The sequence below is a fragment of the Pagrus major genome, chromosome 18 (genome assembly GCF_040436345.1).
Source record: "Pagrus major chromosome 18, Pma_NU_1.0".
In the NCBI taxonomy this organism is placed as follows: Eukaryota; Metazoa; Chordata; class Actinopteri; order Spariformes; family Sparidae; genus Pagrus; species Pagrus major.
Window position 1 is genome coordinate 17595207 of NC_133232.1, and position 16950 is coordinate 17612156.

The 16950-nt window shown below is 39.7% G+C and overlaps 1 protein-coding gene across 1 annotated transcript in view; it reads left to right on the forward strand.

The window, feature by feature from the left end:
- The first annotated feature begins 15738 nt into the window (after positions 1 to 15738).
- Positions 15739 to 16950, forward strand: part of gabra2b (gamma-aminobutyric acid type A receptor subunit alpha2b) — a 35589-nt gene continuing 34377 nt past the window's right edge. Inside the window, exon 1 of the mRNA XM_073486964.1 lies at positions 15739 to 15809. Coding sequence (XP_073343065.1) covers positions 15739 to 15809 — 71 coding nt within the window. The remainder of the gene's footprint in view (positions 15810 to 16950) is intronic.

Below are 16950 nucleotides of genomic sequence, written 5' to 3' on the forward strand. Positions count from 1 at the left end.
TACTGTTGCTTTTTTTAAAAAAAAACAAAAAAACATGCTGTCGTAGATGACAGACAGATAGTTAAAGATGCTCCACATGGTCGCTCTGCCATTTTGAAAGCTGACACGGTGCAGGTTTGTGGAAAGTTCAACAACACCCTGAGATCAAGCTCTCAATTAATCATTGTCTGTTCAGCTGTTTAAATAGTCCAACAGCATCAGCATAGCTTTTTTTCAACAGCTAGAAGCTGGTAAAATGGGGCATTCATTGTGGTTTTTTGGAGCACTTAGTGAAGTAAATCATGGCATAACGCTCCCTCTAGTGGCTCAACTGACCCCTTTTTATTTTGAACACAACTCTATTCGAGGACGTGCTCCTCTGTTTGTTCTGAACAGGCAGGATGTCACAGCACAGGAAGTTATCCTGATTGTTGCTATTCAGTAATTCAGCAGCTGCTTTTCTTGTATGACTGACTGCCTACCAAAAGTGTTGATTTTTTTTAATAGACTCTGGTACTGAAAAAATCTGCAGCTCAGGACACTTTTTCCATTTTGCGTAGCGTTGCACATGATCGAGTCGACTGAAAAGCCGACGGATAACACTGAAACAAAAAATGAAGCAGCGAACAGGAGGCGTCCCACTGTCATTAACCACTGACCCCATTTACTTCATATGAACTAAATAATCACACTGACAAAATTGTGTTCAAAATGTGTTATTATAATGTGTTTTACTGGAGGTTTAAAGGCTTGTTTAACTTCAAATTTCCTGCTGACAAAGCAAAGCCTGCATTATGTTATTACCAAGGGACACTAAATGTGCTGGATGTAAGGGTGATCTGACTCACCTTGCTTTAAGGAAACATACAGTTCCTCATAACAGTGACTTTAAAAGCTGTGTATATTTATAACAGTGGCAAGGGAGCATTTTAAATACCCTGAAATCAAGCACTGTAAGACAGTGATATAATACATGCCTAAAAGGCTATACATGGTCTTCTCCAGTCAATGAGTACTATTTGAATAATGTCAGAAAAAGTGAGCTACTTAAGTGCAAAGACATCATGTGCAGCATTTACAGTGTTTTTGCACGGAAGTTTTTCTTTTTAAATCTTCATCTCAGTCGAGAATGACCACAGAAGAATGTGTCAACCTGAAATATTATGCAGAGAAATTCAATTAATTTAAGTATTTAGGTCACTCAGGCCAAGGACGGTCATTGAGTTCACACTCAATGGCAAAAGCGAGAAATTTTCTATACAAACAGAGACCAGTTCTTGTTTGAGTCAGGGGTGCCCAGACTTTTTCTCTTGGAGGGCCAAAACTTAAACCTAATGACAGACCACAGGCCAAAAACAGGCACCTATTGTGTTGCATTGTTAAGAAATGGTACAATACAGAAACCCAGAAGGACAAGTGAAAAAAAGGAATTCTGGCGATCCATTTCCCAGTCCGACTCAATTTGTTTTCTCTCCTGTGTTTATGACTTAAAGGTGCCATTTGTAAGAAAACTTGATTTAGAGTCTCATTCCCAACTTGTCAAAAACCGACTCTCTGGGATGGACGGGTCGGCTGCCATCCCAAAGTTTATGACGCGTTCGGAGTGAGACTCTAAGATCAACTTTTCTTACAAATAGCACCTTTAAGAACAAAAATGTTTTGTCAGGATAATCTTTCAAAGTTATGATTTTTTTTTTTCCACTTGCCTCTCTAGGGCTTCCATAGTACGAGGGTCCCAAGTTCCCTTAACTGACTGCCTTCATGCACAAATCGTTACTCTGCCAGCCAGGCTCAGATTATGAAAAAAAAAGAAAAGCATAAACATCGATTCACATTGTAATTTTCTTTTGTGCTGGAAACATCTGGCGGGCTAAATCAAGCCATATGGCGGACCACCTTTGTCCTGCGGGCCACACTTTGAGCGGCCCTGGTCTAAATAATTCAGTTTAGTTGTACACAGTGAGGAGATCATATTATTGTTCTTAAACACAAGGATTATGCCTGGTCTTGTTTTGTGACGAATGATTACAGAACAGACATGTGTATTTTGGTTCTTATATCCTGTTCATGGCATCGTACTGTACCGAGAGCATTTAATTTCCAACCTCTTGAAGGGAGATGAACCACTAGAGGGAGCAACATGCCGTGACTTCACATGATCAGAATCATTACAACAAGCTCCAACAGGCATACTTGTTGGCACCTGTTTCAGTATCTGATTTCATTGCTTTTAAAGCGAAGGATCGATGGATGCATTGTGTTAAAGAGTGGGGGGTTCAGGGTCTCGTGGAAATGAGGAATAGTTTCATTTCATGAGCCACTCTCAAGAGATTAGCACACTAATAATGTAGGTCTCCCCTCCATATTATTATTATTATCATCATCACTCATCTGTCCTCATACACGAGGGTCCCTCAGGCTAAATCTAGCTTGTAAAGGGGGGTCACTGATTTAGGGATGCAAGTATCTGGAGTTTCCTGACAAACTGAGCCTCAGCTTTAATCCAAAATGTGGTCATATCTTCATGTATACTGCATTAATGTGTTTTGGAAGAGCTAGAAGATATTGAACTCATTGTCATATAACCTTTCAGGTGTGTCTCCATTCCAGCTTTAAGAGACATGTGCAGTATAATTCGATTTCACATTTTTGTTTATCACGTCCGAAAAATATTTTGAAGGATTTTTTCAATTCACCACAATCTTTTTAAGATGTTATTTTCATGCAGCTTGTGTATCTGAACAGTTTCACTTAACCCAGTTTTGGAGTGCCATAGGCCAAGATAATTAACATGTAGGCCCTTGGTAGTTAATAGGATCATACATTTTAATTTCTATTATACTTTCTAGCACAAGTGGTTACTGATCTTCCCGGTAAAGAAGGATGCCACTATTGCCATCGTTTGTTGTGTCACATAACATTCACACACATGAACTGAAGAGCCTAAAAGTCTTTACTGCTGGTGATGTGGAACAAAGATTTCTTGAGAGATGATTTTGATAAAATCCCTCAGTAATAATACTCAATAGTAGGAGCACCAATTTATTAAAGCAATATTTAGAGTACTAGATAAGCCACACAAAGACAGCAATAATGTAAACAACAGCATAGAACACGACATACAGTATGTACTCAACCTTAACTGGCTTCCTTACATAAACTAAAGCTGCACCAAAGGACTCATTACAATGCTTTTCCATTATGTAAGAATTTAAGGTAAACACTTTAATTAACTCAACTCATAATCAAACACTAACAGACCCTCGACTTGTACTAATATTTTAACTACAGTGCAGAACTTTGACTGCACTGGTTTGCAGGTGATTTTCTGCAACGTTGCCTGAATGAACTGGACTTGTGAAAATGACAGTTGTGTAGTGCGTACTTAGTATTGATGCCACGTTGATTTTATCTGAAATGATACAATATGGTACTAACTGTCCATTGTTTCAACTTGAACTGTTTGTGTTACAGTCGATATGCTGATAAAAATATTTTTTTGAACTAATGTTTCATTTATTAGTCCTTATCCAATGCACTGTTTTGAAGAAACACAATAAAACATGTTAGACAAATCCATGCTTCATGTTTAACTTCATTACAGAAACTGGAAACAAATGCGCTAAATACTACAAGGTACAAGCAGGAGACACAGACCGTACTGTATGTGTGTTGGTGTAAGGTGGTCATCAGTTAAGAGCACACTTATACCGATACATGCTGTCTTGTAATTTAATTTTGCATTAGTAGGCTATCACAAAAATTGTCAGACTGATGGACTTATGGACACTCCCTTCCACGCATCACAGCATTAAGAGTGCAGCAGGAATGAATCCTAAAACCCAGAAATCAGTTAGCATGTCTGCTGTTTGGTGCTGGGTAGCTAGCGTACAGTTAGGTCATTTCTAGACCAATCTCTGCTAACATACCAGTGAATGATGGAGGTAAAAACAAAATAAGAATTCATTCTAATTATCAAAGTAGCGTTCTGTTGGTTTATCAGAGCTTTCAGAGACTAAAACAGCTAAATGCTTCATCAACAGTGAGTGAAAGATGCTAAAACACTCCATACAGGCTATTAGAGGGAAACTGCAGAGTGGTTTCATTACTTCAAACAGCATCTTTCACATGACACATAGTCATCTGACACATTGTTTTCTTTAAATATAGGCCTATTGATTAGTTCAATAGTGTCATATCAAATCATCATGGAAAACTCCAGGATTAATTGGCTTGAAAACCCCAGCTATATAAATCTCCAGCCTGCTGCCATGCTGTCTGTAAATATGCCAGCAATGTTACTGAGACTGCTGGAAGCTCTGTGTCATGATATAGTGATTACATTAAACTATTTGCCGGCCAAGAACAAGCGGCAGATAAGCTGCTTGCTGCATTTAGCTAAAAGCATGCAGGCTAGATAGAGGGCTAATCTGATAAGCGTGCGTAGGGAAGAAAAAGTGCAGATGTTTACTGAATTAGCAGGAAATACATTTTAGGAACTGACCGGCCTGCTTCAGGTGGTGTTAGAGTCAACGTGAAAGGCGGCACTGAATTTGAGCCTGAACAAAAGACATGGCACCCTAATGTGAACACAGCTAATAAGGCACTTACAATTTAAATGCATTTTGCCTCCTGATACTAACAGGCACCCAAAACAAAGGTATTAAGTTGTTAAGATAAACGACAAAATTCAAAATAGTGTTTAAAATGTTACTACAAAATTCAAAAGTGGATAACAACACAAGTAGAGGAGACAAAGCTGGACGCCTAACCTTCCCCTTCTCTTCCCTGAGTCCAGAGAAAACAACAGCTGGTAAGTTAGCTCGCCAGTTTTGTGTCACAGCTCATCACATGAGAGGCTGGTGAGTGCTGCTGGCATCCTGCCGTCACAGACTAAACTGCATAATGAGAACTCTATTTAATATCTTTCTCTTGACAAGTGGTAATGTTAATTACAGATCCACTTACAGGAGCAGTAAATATTGGATGTGACAGGTAGACGCTGTTCCATCATTCCCCTACTGTCTGACGCAGACAACTAAAGATGCACAATATATAATATTCCACCACACACATTAAAGTGTGTTTACAGGCCTCGGGGAGTGGTATTGCGTATGTGAAAAAACTATTAGTATGAGCAGTATAAAGCTACAGAGGAAGCCTCCAGTGATGTCACTCAGTGGCTAACTTGCATTCTGAGCACAAACATATTACAGCACCTACGACATTACTTATCCCCCACCTACAACGCAGTACACAGTTCCCTCCCCAGACAGCTGAACAACCATTCACACCTGGACTCACCTAGCCCTAGAAACCCACATGAAGGACGGTTGGGTTAACGACCCGTAAGTGGCCCTAACGACTCTGAAACTCAGAGCTCACACGTGTCCTTAACGACTCTGTAAGATCACTCCCACACAGAGTTTAAAAGCCTGCAACTCCCCTCCAGTTAGTTAGAACTGAAGAAGCCTCTTGGATGAGAGGTGAAACGTTTCACAGGAGCTATAGGAAATATAACTTACCGACAAATGTCTCGGAGTGTAATTAAAAAAACATTTCTAGTTTGTTTTTTGTTGGTTTTTTTCCCTATAAAAGTTGACTAATTTAACAAACTCTTTCATCTTGCACTGTTTGGTTGGGTTAATTTAAAGATATCCTGACATCAAGGCTACAATTACTAGACACTAATCATTCTTTTCATTGCATTACAGAGGGAAAAACAGTTGTATACATCTAGCAGAAAGCAATATAAAGGCTGCAAAGAGAGCAAAACAGACAAATGTATGTAATGCTGTCACAGGTCCACCAGAATAATGTGTCACGTCCAAGCTTAATCACTGTTCTATAACTGGACAAGCAACATTTAATCGACTGTTGAAATCATTTAAGATCATCTTGGTCAAAATACATTAATTCGGGGCATTTACTGTGCTGACTGATTTAGCTGAGCTCAGAACATCATGAATGTGTGTTAAACTTGCCATCTAGTGGCTGTTTGGACTGAACAGCAGCTGCTGGAAACATACAGCACACCTCTGTGCTGATGGGTTGAACAGCAGCAGAAATATGAGATGCACCACTTCTGCTACTACTACTATCATCATCATCATCATCAGTCATCGTCACCTTATAGAGGTGTGAAAGAGCTGCATAAACAGTGAATGGTTTTTAATTCATGCTCAGGGTCACAGCCAGTGCTGCGGAAATACTGAGATCATGAGTCTAAGTCCTTCAGTGTACTCACTCCACTTGCTCCACTAGGTTCACCAGCTACGTGCTTACTTTATCTACTGTTTGTTGCTGGGTAGGTAGCATACACTTAACTTGGTGACAGACCTCTAAATCACTGCTAACCAGTGTTGTTAAAAGTACCCAAGAGTCAAACTTGGGTAAAAATAAGATACTGTGTTAAAATATTACTAATAGTAATATTATTATTGGTAAAAGTGAAAGTCACCCATACGAATATTAGATGAGAAAAACTCTTAAAGTATCTGATATTAAATGTACTCAAGTATCAAAAGTACAAGTAAATGTCAATGTTTTTATAGATTCATATATTAATGTCGACCAATTATCAAATCCAATTTTCAGCATCTTTCTGATTATCAGAATAAATTTCTTTTTTTCTTTTTTTCTGTGGCTTGATAACCTGATGAAGGTCTAATTACCAAAACGTTGTTGTCAATAAGCTTAACCGCAGTGTGCAGGAGTCTTTTTCCTGATTTTGGCTCAGATGTAACATGTAATCTGCAAAGTAAGTAGTAACTTAAGTATCAAATACATATAGTGAGTAAAATTGGCAATATTTGCAGTATGAGGTAGCAGAAAATGGAAATACTAAAGTAAGTACCTCAAACTTCTACTCAAGTATCGTACTAACTAAATGTACATGTATATAAATATATTGTTTATATCATATACAGTATTATAAATGTATGCCTACAAATACCCCTACTGTGGTAGTTTATAAATAAGCTATAAACCCCTCAGGTTACGCAAACCCTGGAAATCATATTAAACAATCAAAAGGACGTCAGCTACGGTCCTGTTCTTACGTTTTGATTAAAGGGTAACTCCACACATCTTCCACATTAGTGTGTTTACAGGTCTTGGGGAGCACTACCGCATATGTGAAAAAAGTAGTATAAAGCCTTCTGTGGCTCCAGAGGAAGCTGCATGTAATCTGATAAATTGCCTCCAGTGATGTCACTCAGTGGCTAAATTGCATTATGGTTAATGTAGGCACCAAGTTTTGAAAAGGAAGAAGGATGTGTTGAACAAAAAAAGGTGACATCTCTGGTTCTGCTGTATCACTGGAGACAACATTGGAGTACAATGCAGACCAGTGGACTGCTTTTCAAAACATGAAGTGGAGTGTGTGAAAACACATTTCATAAGTCATTGCTCATGTAATAATTGTATTAAAAATAGGATGTAAATATTTTAGGAGAAGTTAAAAATACATGTTTGTAAAGGTATCTGTGGTCCTGATACTGAGGGTGTTGAGAGCGCTCCTGGTTGAACGTAAATGAGTCTTGTTTGTGTTATTTGAGAAATGATGCAATACAGATGAGTGAATGCAAGAGCTGCGTGTGGTTCTCCTCCACCACTATTCCCCCTGTTCAAGGGTACAACACTGGCACTCATCTTTTCAGCTGTTCATAAAGGAGAGTACAGTTAATAGGTTTGGGTATTCAATCCAAACAATACTACTTTATCAGCTTTGTTCCATTTCAATGACTCAGTATGAACTTGCCCACCTACAGGTCCTAAATCTACAAAAACGAAATGTACGTCACTTTCCATTTTCTCTTCTGTACTGTGATGTTTTTCAGCCTGTGACAGCGTGCTGTAGAGACCAGGTGTGAGAGCCCACGGTTTAGCTCTGTGCTGTTTGTACACTGGATTCGGTGGTTAATTTTAGCCGTGGATAAAAAGGGAATTATTGTAGAAACTCTGGAGCTGGAGATGGCAGACGCAATATGACCAGAAAAACACTAGAATTGCACTCGGTTTAGTTTCCCAGGCATCCTGAGGGAAACTGGCAACAGTGAATGCAGAAAACTCCTGCGACATAAATAGCATTGGCAAAGTCATGAAAGTGACCTTTTAATTTTTATAAGCTTAATGTGCCTGTGATTCATCTATTGAGTTACATAAGACACAAGAAGAGGCAGAAAATAGGATGCAGAGATGTAGCTTTGGCATTTTGTAACAGTGAGATCACCTGGCAGCCGATAACATGAACTCTACGTGAACTTTTTTTTGTCTCCATCTGCGGTGCTCAGGGCTCGGAGCTGAGGTGTTTCTGTGCCGCACCTGTCAATCAAACACCCGCGTGTGTTCAGGCCTTTCGATCCCAGCTGAAGTGAAGCGTCCATTCAAGGTGTCATTTCTGCTAGAGCAATGAAAGAGGCTATCGGCTGGATTTCAAAAGAGAAGTCCTCATACAGTTAATTTTGAATTTCTGTTTTCCCTCTCCTCTTTCTTTTCTTTCTTTCTTTCTTTCTCTTTCTTTCTTTCTTTCTTTCTTTCTGACAGTTTTTTCTGTCAATGCTAACATATAAGGCAGCACCGATGAAGGCTTGTTCTTGTTCTTGTTCTTGTTCTTCAAAAATGGACAAAAACAGCTACATCTTACCAAAAAGAAAGTACTGCTCTTCATTAGCTGGCAGCCACAAATTGGCTGCAACAGCTACAACATAATCCTTTGAGGCAACTTTGACTGTCAAAGTTAGGTCCACTTAAAGTGTTGCCACTGACAGGCTGATGTTGTTTGGCTCTAGTGTTTGACAATATTACTGTGGAGACAGACTTTTTTGTTAAATAATAAGATCCCTTTTTAAACCGGAAAGTCAAGTCTCGCTGGAGGAGAAGTCCCACTCGGAAATCTCACAAAAGTCGAGGTGTTGCAGGAAGAAGACGTGAGTCAGAGTTGGAGAGAGGAGTCTGGAATTTACCTCGGAGAACTGCCAGCAAGAATTTATTTCCAAAGTCATGGCTGACTATTGGACTGATTTCAATGATGAAATGAGGCAACAACTGTAACAACTCACCTCACGAGATTTCAGAGCAAGACAAGACTCGAACAAGACTTGTGTTTTTGGTTATAAAACAGATCTCATAATTTAATAAAAAGGTCTATCTCCTTAGAAATAATTTCTGTAATGTTGTCAGACACTTAAAATAACAACCTCTGCCTGTCAGTGGCACTTTCAGTGGTCAGAACTTTGATGGTCGGAGTTCCCACAAAGGATTATATTGCGGCCATTGCAGCAGTGTTGTAGCTGCCAATATTCTTCGAAACCCTTGATAAGTTTGAATCATTTACTCACCAGAACATGTAAATATAAAAAAATACCAAATTTCCCCTTTAATACATCTGTAGGTTTTGTGTATGTTCAGGCTCATTTACCTACCATCATTACTGCTGTTCTCTCCACCTGCACCTTTGCCACCATTTGGCTCCACTTCAAACGTATTAATTGACTTTCAGAGGCTGATACAGTTACATTACTCTCACAATATTAATATTTAATATGACTTGTTGAATTGAGGTCACCTTAGAAGGAGTGTAGCAGCGCCTCAGGGGACAGCCCTGTAAGTCTTTAGTTTGGCGAATGATAAATGAGGGGGTTCTGATGGTTAATGTTAGTTCTGTAGTGAGAGCAGCTGGGTGTCAGCTGGTTTAATATCACCATGTGACTGTGAGAGTGTGCCGTGCATAGAGCCACTGCAATTTGACAAAGGGTTTTTGAGGGCGACCTATCACTTTAAGAGTGTCAGAGCCCCTCGATGGGCTCCTCATCTTTTTTCTCTCACAACATCTTTCCTCTGCCGTGCATGGCTTGTTGCCGAGGTAACAGGCCTGAGAATGGTTTAGCATTTCCAGCATTGCCTGGTGAATCAACTCATGCTGACATGCGACTGACAACAACATGCTGCATGACTGGCTCAGTTATTCTCTCCCCTAAAATGTCAGCAGAGTCAACAACCACCTGGTGCTTTACTCTTATATCAGGATCATATCAAAGGCAGCATACTTGATATTCTGTTTAGCTGCTCGGCTTGATGGCGTGATGACGCTGCTCTGAGTTGTATAGCAGAAAATCAAACCAGCTGATGGAAAGGTCCTTGTATTCTGATACAGTCACTTTTTCACATCCGTTTCCTGATAAATGTGGAGTGAGGTACTGTGTTTCTCCAGCAGAGGTCACTGTGTGTGTGCATGCGTACCTGTGTCTATGCGTGTGTGTTTGCATGGATATTTGTGCATGCATGTGAGTCATATCACCCCACATGACTATAAAGCATTTCATTCTACTGTATTTGATTCTTTTCTGCAACAGCATCAGCTGTGTGAATGCACCTCAGCAGCAACAAACTTTTCAGCTCCCTGTGTTCCTGATGGACCAGGTCATTATTGAGCGGCTCATCCACTGACTGAAAACACATCAGTCAACCTGAGCCTGTCAGAATCTGCATTTTTATTGCTCCCCTGGTCTTCTTGCTGTTTACAGGTGATCCGTATATTGGCTGTAAATGAAAAAACCCAAAGGGTTAAAGGATAACCCTGTTAGCAATGGAAGGACAGATTACAGTTACTCAGCCCTCCATTAATCATACTAATGATAAATCAATTTGCATATTTGGGTTGTACTACTCAATTGTGTCTATTGTGACTTTAATCAATGTGACTTCAGTCACAATATTGTGTTTCAACATACCTTTAACCATGTTAAACACTTGGACCTTAAAGGTTAAAATATTTCCTTAAATTTTCATAAAACAAAACTGTTTATGTCCTGCATGTCTTCATAATATCCATTCAATTGTATTTACATTTCCTATTAATTACCTTTCTGTAAAGTAGTTTTCAAAGTAGTGGCGAGGTACGCCATTCTTGCGCTGTAGTCAAGTAACCTGCAGCATGTAATCCAGCATTTTATTCAATTTATATAGTGTGAGTCTCTCTGTTTACAGTAACATTAAAAATATTTGAATTTTGAAACACTGGTTGGCTTTTATTGTGAAGAAGTTACAGGAAATGCAATGTATTGACAGCAAACATTCATCAAAAATGAAGGACAGCAGTCATTTGCTGCATTTTTGCCAGAAGATCAGGTCGAATAGTGCATATACTATAGTGTGACATACTACACTATATTTTCCTCAGATATTTAAAACAAAAGATGTTGTATGTTTATGGCTTCACTGTTACATGAAATGAAAAATTCTAGATGTTTTTGCATCATTTATACAAATGTACATATCATTTAGCATAATGTATTGTTCTTTGGTGTCATGAGATCTGGAAAGTAAATCAAAAATAAATGTCTGTGAGTTTGAGATATGCCTGAGCTGAAGCTGAGCTGTTTATTAACTCAGGAAGATTTTCATTTCCTGACCAACCACGGAGCTGATACTAAAAACAATAAAAGCAGTGCTGACAGTCACGTGAAAGGGATCATTTATTTTTGTTTTAATCAAATATTAACCGCTACCTTTCAACATGGAGTCATTTGCTTACCTTCCTCCACATGGACCTGATCAATATGCATTGTCACTCATTGTGCCCAACTGGGACACACACTCAGGCCTGGCAGTAGGCTGAGCATGATGCAACATCTTGCAATAAACAACGTGCTGTAAGAGTATGTAACACAGCGGCTAGCAGCACAAGTAAAAGCAGAGTTTAGAGGAAAAACCAAACATGCAAACACAGTTTAACAGAATAAGAGAGCAGATTTGTATGTGTGTTTTGTCCTCAATGCCCTTGCTTTTCCTCAGTTGGCTGTTTCCATACCTGCCTGATTTGTCCGACCTGATGACGGCCCAAGGGTCACTGTTATTGAGATGACCTGCCTCATCGATCACCTGTCACATCTATGGATTAGAGCAGAGATCAATGGGACAGCCTTCTAGTCTGAAGTATAGCAAAGGGAGCCAGCGGCTGCTTGATAATGGTCCGACCCCTGAGGTCCACTAGTCTGTTTTGATCTCTGCGTGTGTGTGCGTCTGTGTGTGTGTGCGTGTGTGTGTGTGTGTGTGTGTGTGTGTGTGCGTGTGTGTGTGTGTGTGTGTGTGTGTGTGTGTGTGTGCGTGTGTGTGTGTGTGAGTACTTCCTTTGCTTCTTAAATTCAGGTATATGCTGGGTTATCAGTCACCAGGTCTTCTTACTGCTCTTTAATCCTCTACCTGTCTGAGCATTCTGCCACAGTTACCTGATATAGTCATGTTGATGCATCATGATTGGGGGTTTTAATACAATATGAAATGTCTATTCCATTCAAATGATCCATGATTGACCAGTTAGACGGCTTTGGGGCAAACATTAGCTGTTTAGCCCCCACTGATCCCTCCTGACAAATGATTTAGAAATATGCACCATCTGAGCACAATGTAAAGTAGAGCACATACTCCCGCCAAGGCCCAACAGTCCCCTTTATCTGCATCAAGTTGTACTCACTTTCAGATATCAGCCTCCTAATTACAATGTTTTTTTTAAATCAACATACATACAATATAAAAAAACAACATTAACAAAAATGTTGAAAAATTTCCTGTCACGCAATGTTAAAACCAACCAACCAACCAACCAACCAACCAATCAATCAACCAACCAACCAGCCAACAACAAATCAATAAGTGAGATATGAAAACATAATCTCCATAGCAGATGTAATCAAAAAAAACCAAACAAATCAAACCATATTGTCAAACAGGACGCCTCTACAGCAGTTGCCCATTTTGTCCAGCTCAACATCTACTTCCTTTTCTACTTCATGTTCTCAAACTCATAGATAAAAATAAATATTTTGACGTGGCTGAAACATGACTAATTACACAGTTTTGTCTGCAAGAAATTGAGCTCTTTATTAGTGTAATCAATCAAACACCACAGACTCTCATCTGCCACTAAAGGAATGTCTTTTGAAATGTATTAATAATAAAGTCTGTAACTATCTAACTGTTGTATCTCCTATTTTTTCTTTCTTCACAGTGATGCTGTATACTGGTAAATATACACATTATTTCAGGCCCAAATCTGATGATTTGCATGCTGGTTTCATTTGAAGGGTAGTATTTGAAGTATTATTACACACAAAAAACTAGCTACATGTCGGATGGAGTTACATTTCTCTAATAAAAGACATCTGTTTTCTGTCCTCAGTATGTGGTGCTGAAAGAACAGCTCCCAAAAGTGGAGATGGGAGATGTGGCACAACTCAAAACCAAAGCAGTAGAGTGGAAAACATTTTGAAATAAACTGATGGTCTGCTGTTAGATTTATTGTATTTGTCCATTTCTGATTCGAGGCAATCCAGAGATATACACCATCACGTTGTAAACAGTCTAACTACAATAGAATTTTTTTTTAAAAGGTTGACTATTTCTACCACAATACACAGTCCTAGCAACAGCAAAGTGTCAAGAGGGCCAGCCTTTCTCTCTGTCTCCCACACACACACAAACACAGAAAAACACCTTTTATTAAATCCAATTTATTTTTCAACCGATATTTGATTGTGTGATACTGTACATGACATAAATATCGGCCATTTCTTTACATTTCAGATATGGATACAGCAGTATGCAGAGTGACCGCCGATATAGAAAACAAGTTCTCCAAGGATATGCATTTTATTTAAATTAATCACATAATAAATCCTTGATTTTAAGTCAGGCATTTATCTCAGAGTTTGACTGAACAATAAAGATGTGTTGGTTTTTCTGATTTAAAGGATAAGTTCACCCAATGATGACTATTCAGACTTTATCTACTCAACCCCATGTCGATGGAAAGTCGGGTGACGTTTCGTAGTCCACAATACATTTACAGCGTTACAGAATTATCTTGCTTACATCTGAAGTAGATGGGGACTTAAGAAAAACACCAAATACTAAACATAAAAATCCTCGACATACGTTTAAGCTTGTGCGCCCACTTCAGATTGGGTGTGCTCTAGCACTTTTAGCTTAGCAGCTAATAAAGAGTTTAGCTTTAAAAAGGGAGTAAAAAACATCTTTTCAAATCAATTTGGTATCTTGGAGCTTCCGGAGACTTGAATTACACCAGACAAGCTGTATGGAGCCATTTTATGTTATTTTTTTCAGTTGTTTTCGTTAATTTTAAAAAAAAGTCTTCAATTGTTTAGGAGAACGCTGTTTTGCTGTGAAGCTCCCAAAATGTTTTATAGACTTCGAAACTTCCATCGGCATGAGGGTGAGTAGATACTGACTGAATTTTGGGTGAACTTATCCTTTAAAGAGATGTTGGTCACCCTGACTTAAGGTGCTGCTTATCCACTAAACAAAGCCATTAATCAGTACTTCAGTGGACAGTGTCCTGTGGTCTCATAGCTGTATTAAAGGTGTGCCATTCCAGTTATTATGCAGCTACAGATTAAACACAGCAAATAATCATTTGTTTGTTGGTGTATGAGGCTGAAAATGAAAAGAAAATCAAGCCTCTGGCGTGTATTTACACACACACACACACACACACACACACACACACACACACACACACACACACATATCGAAGCATGCTATCTGTCTCTTCAAAATGGTTGAGCTCAGATACTCCATTTCCAAACATGCCACTTCCATCACAACAATGCAAAGGGGAGCCTGACTTGTTCTGCATAATCAATATCCCTCTGTATATTGAGTGTGAGTGGAGGGAGCATTCATTAACATACATCCTCACATACTAAGGTCTGGGCTGCAGGCTCTGTGCATACCACGCTGTCTCTAGGACCCAGTGTGTCTCCTCCTCAGCCTTTGTAGTTTTTGTGTGGAGATGAGGGAGACTGAGATGTGCTTCTTGCTTATCACGATTCACATCGAGCTCTTCACCAGCTGAGAGGGGGGGGAAGCTGAACAGGGCAATTTGAAGGCAGGATCAGCACCCACATCCACATCTGCTTGTTTTTATTTATTTATTGAATTTTTAGAAAACCTTTTATTTATTTTTTTTCCATCTCATTGTTAATTTTTTTGTTTTTTGTTTTTTTTTTGTTTTTGTTTTTTTAAAAAAAATAAATTTTGGGGCACAATGAAAGCCAAGGCATTTCGGGTGCATTCCTTCTGCCGGCCGGGACTATGATTTATTATCTTTGTTCTCATGACACACTTGCACTCATTCAGTCTCATCGGAACAGGAGCGCGAGCGGCGATTTGTCTTGAACTTTCTTGCATCTTCGACGATTCCGGCTGCAGCAGGTACTTTCTGCACTTGAGGTGAGTCTGTTTCGTTTTCCACCTCTCAGACACAAAGGAAACGTTTCTTTGATTATTATTTATTGTCTTGGGAAAAGCGTGGGAGAGGAGCTTGATGCCTCTTCCACATTTTTCTCAAACATGATTGGCCCTTTTTTTTTTGTGCATTTAAGGAATTTTTTTTATCGACTAAATTCGGGGGAGGCGGCTTCAAATCGGTGTACCGACTTGATCCAATATTTTTGGTAGCAGTAATGTTCAGTGAGTGGAGGCGTGGGACGTGTCAGTGAATACTAATTGCTGTCAGTTGCTGTCTCTGCCGCTGCTGCTGCTTCTTCTTCTTCTTCTTCTTCTCCATCTATTTCCCCCCTCCACATCGCGTGTTAAAGGGAATCCCCCAGACATAGGTGATGGGTTTAATGACTGATAAAATGTCACATATGAATCCAACGGCATGTCAAGCCGGTTAAATTGAGCCCTCCATTCATTCCAGCGGCTGTCCTGCTGTGTGGAGGTGTTGAAGCAGCCATGTGGAGCAGAGAGAGCGCTCCTCCACTTCTCATCTGCCTGCTGGCGCTCACAGCTCTCTGGAAAACCAGGTGAGTCTTGTTGAATGGGAGACGCCTCGAGGCGATGGTCGAGGCCGAGGATCACTCACTGTGTCTCTATTTATCAAGTTTTTTTTATCAGGCCGGACTCATTATCAGTGGACACCACAAAGAGCAGGAGAGGAGGCAGTTTACTCGCCCTCAGCATCCTCAGTCTGACCATGAAAATAACCCCGAGGGCATGTGGGTAATTATCTTTGCTGGGAAGTAGCCCAGGACTGCCCTTGTTCATAATCTAGCCCACCTACAATTTCTAATGGAGGCCGCACAAATGAGGCAAAGCAGCCACGGTTGTGTTGTTCCAACATGGGAGAAACACAATGAGAGAAAAACAAACATAAAACAGGATATGGATTGTTTTTTTAACTGCTTATTCTAATTTAGGATAATAGCTACAGCCAAATCAACCTTGAAGGGCAATTTTATGACCAAATGGCCTCGAGGAGAATACAACTATTCCATGAATAAATCACAATCAGGTTTACTGCCACTGCAACTTTCCCTCTGTTCAGGTTGAATTTTCTATTTCTCTTTTGTCACAACGCTGATCTGTTTTTAGGTTTAGGCACAAAAACACCTGGTTAGGGTTAGGGAAGCATGGTTTGGCTTGAAATACCTCCTCTGGTCACCACAATCACGGCTGGAAATGTCTCTTGGCGTCGGTCGCCAGAAAAAACAAAATATTGCCAGGTGTCCTTGCAAATATGCACTGGTGTGACTCAAACAGTGGTCAGACATTTGGCAGTCTTGTTGGAATAACGCAATCTCTCAACTCCCTGATGTGACAGTCAGCTAATAAGGATATAATGTGAATGTGATGTGCGACGTTTGCTGCAAATGTTTAGCCTTGGACGTATCTGTAGTTTGCAGAAACATTAACTGCTAACATCACACCCTGCCGACTGGACTCAGTTTAGTGGCCTGCTGAGGGGAAGTTAGACAGACACTGGTTGGAAGTTAAAATGGCGTCATCGGCAGAAGTTAAGCAGAAATTAGTCGGGAGTTTCCAGGAAGTGTATTAAAGAAACTGCCAGATATTTCTTAACTGCTTTTTGGAAAATAGCATAATCGTATCATTTAATAATAATGAGGGGATTTTCAGTCAATCGTGAGGTAATTATCCAGGTAATTT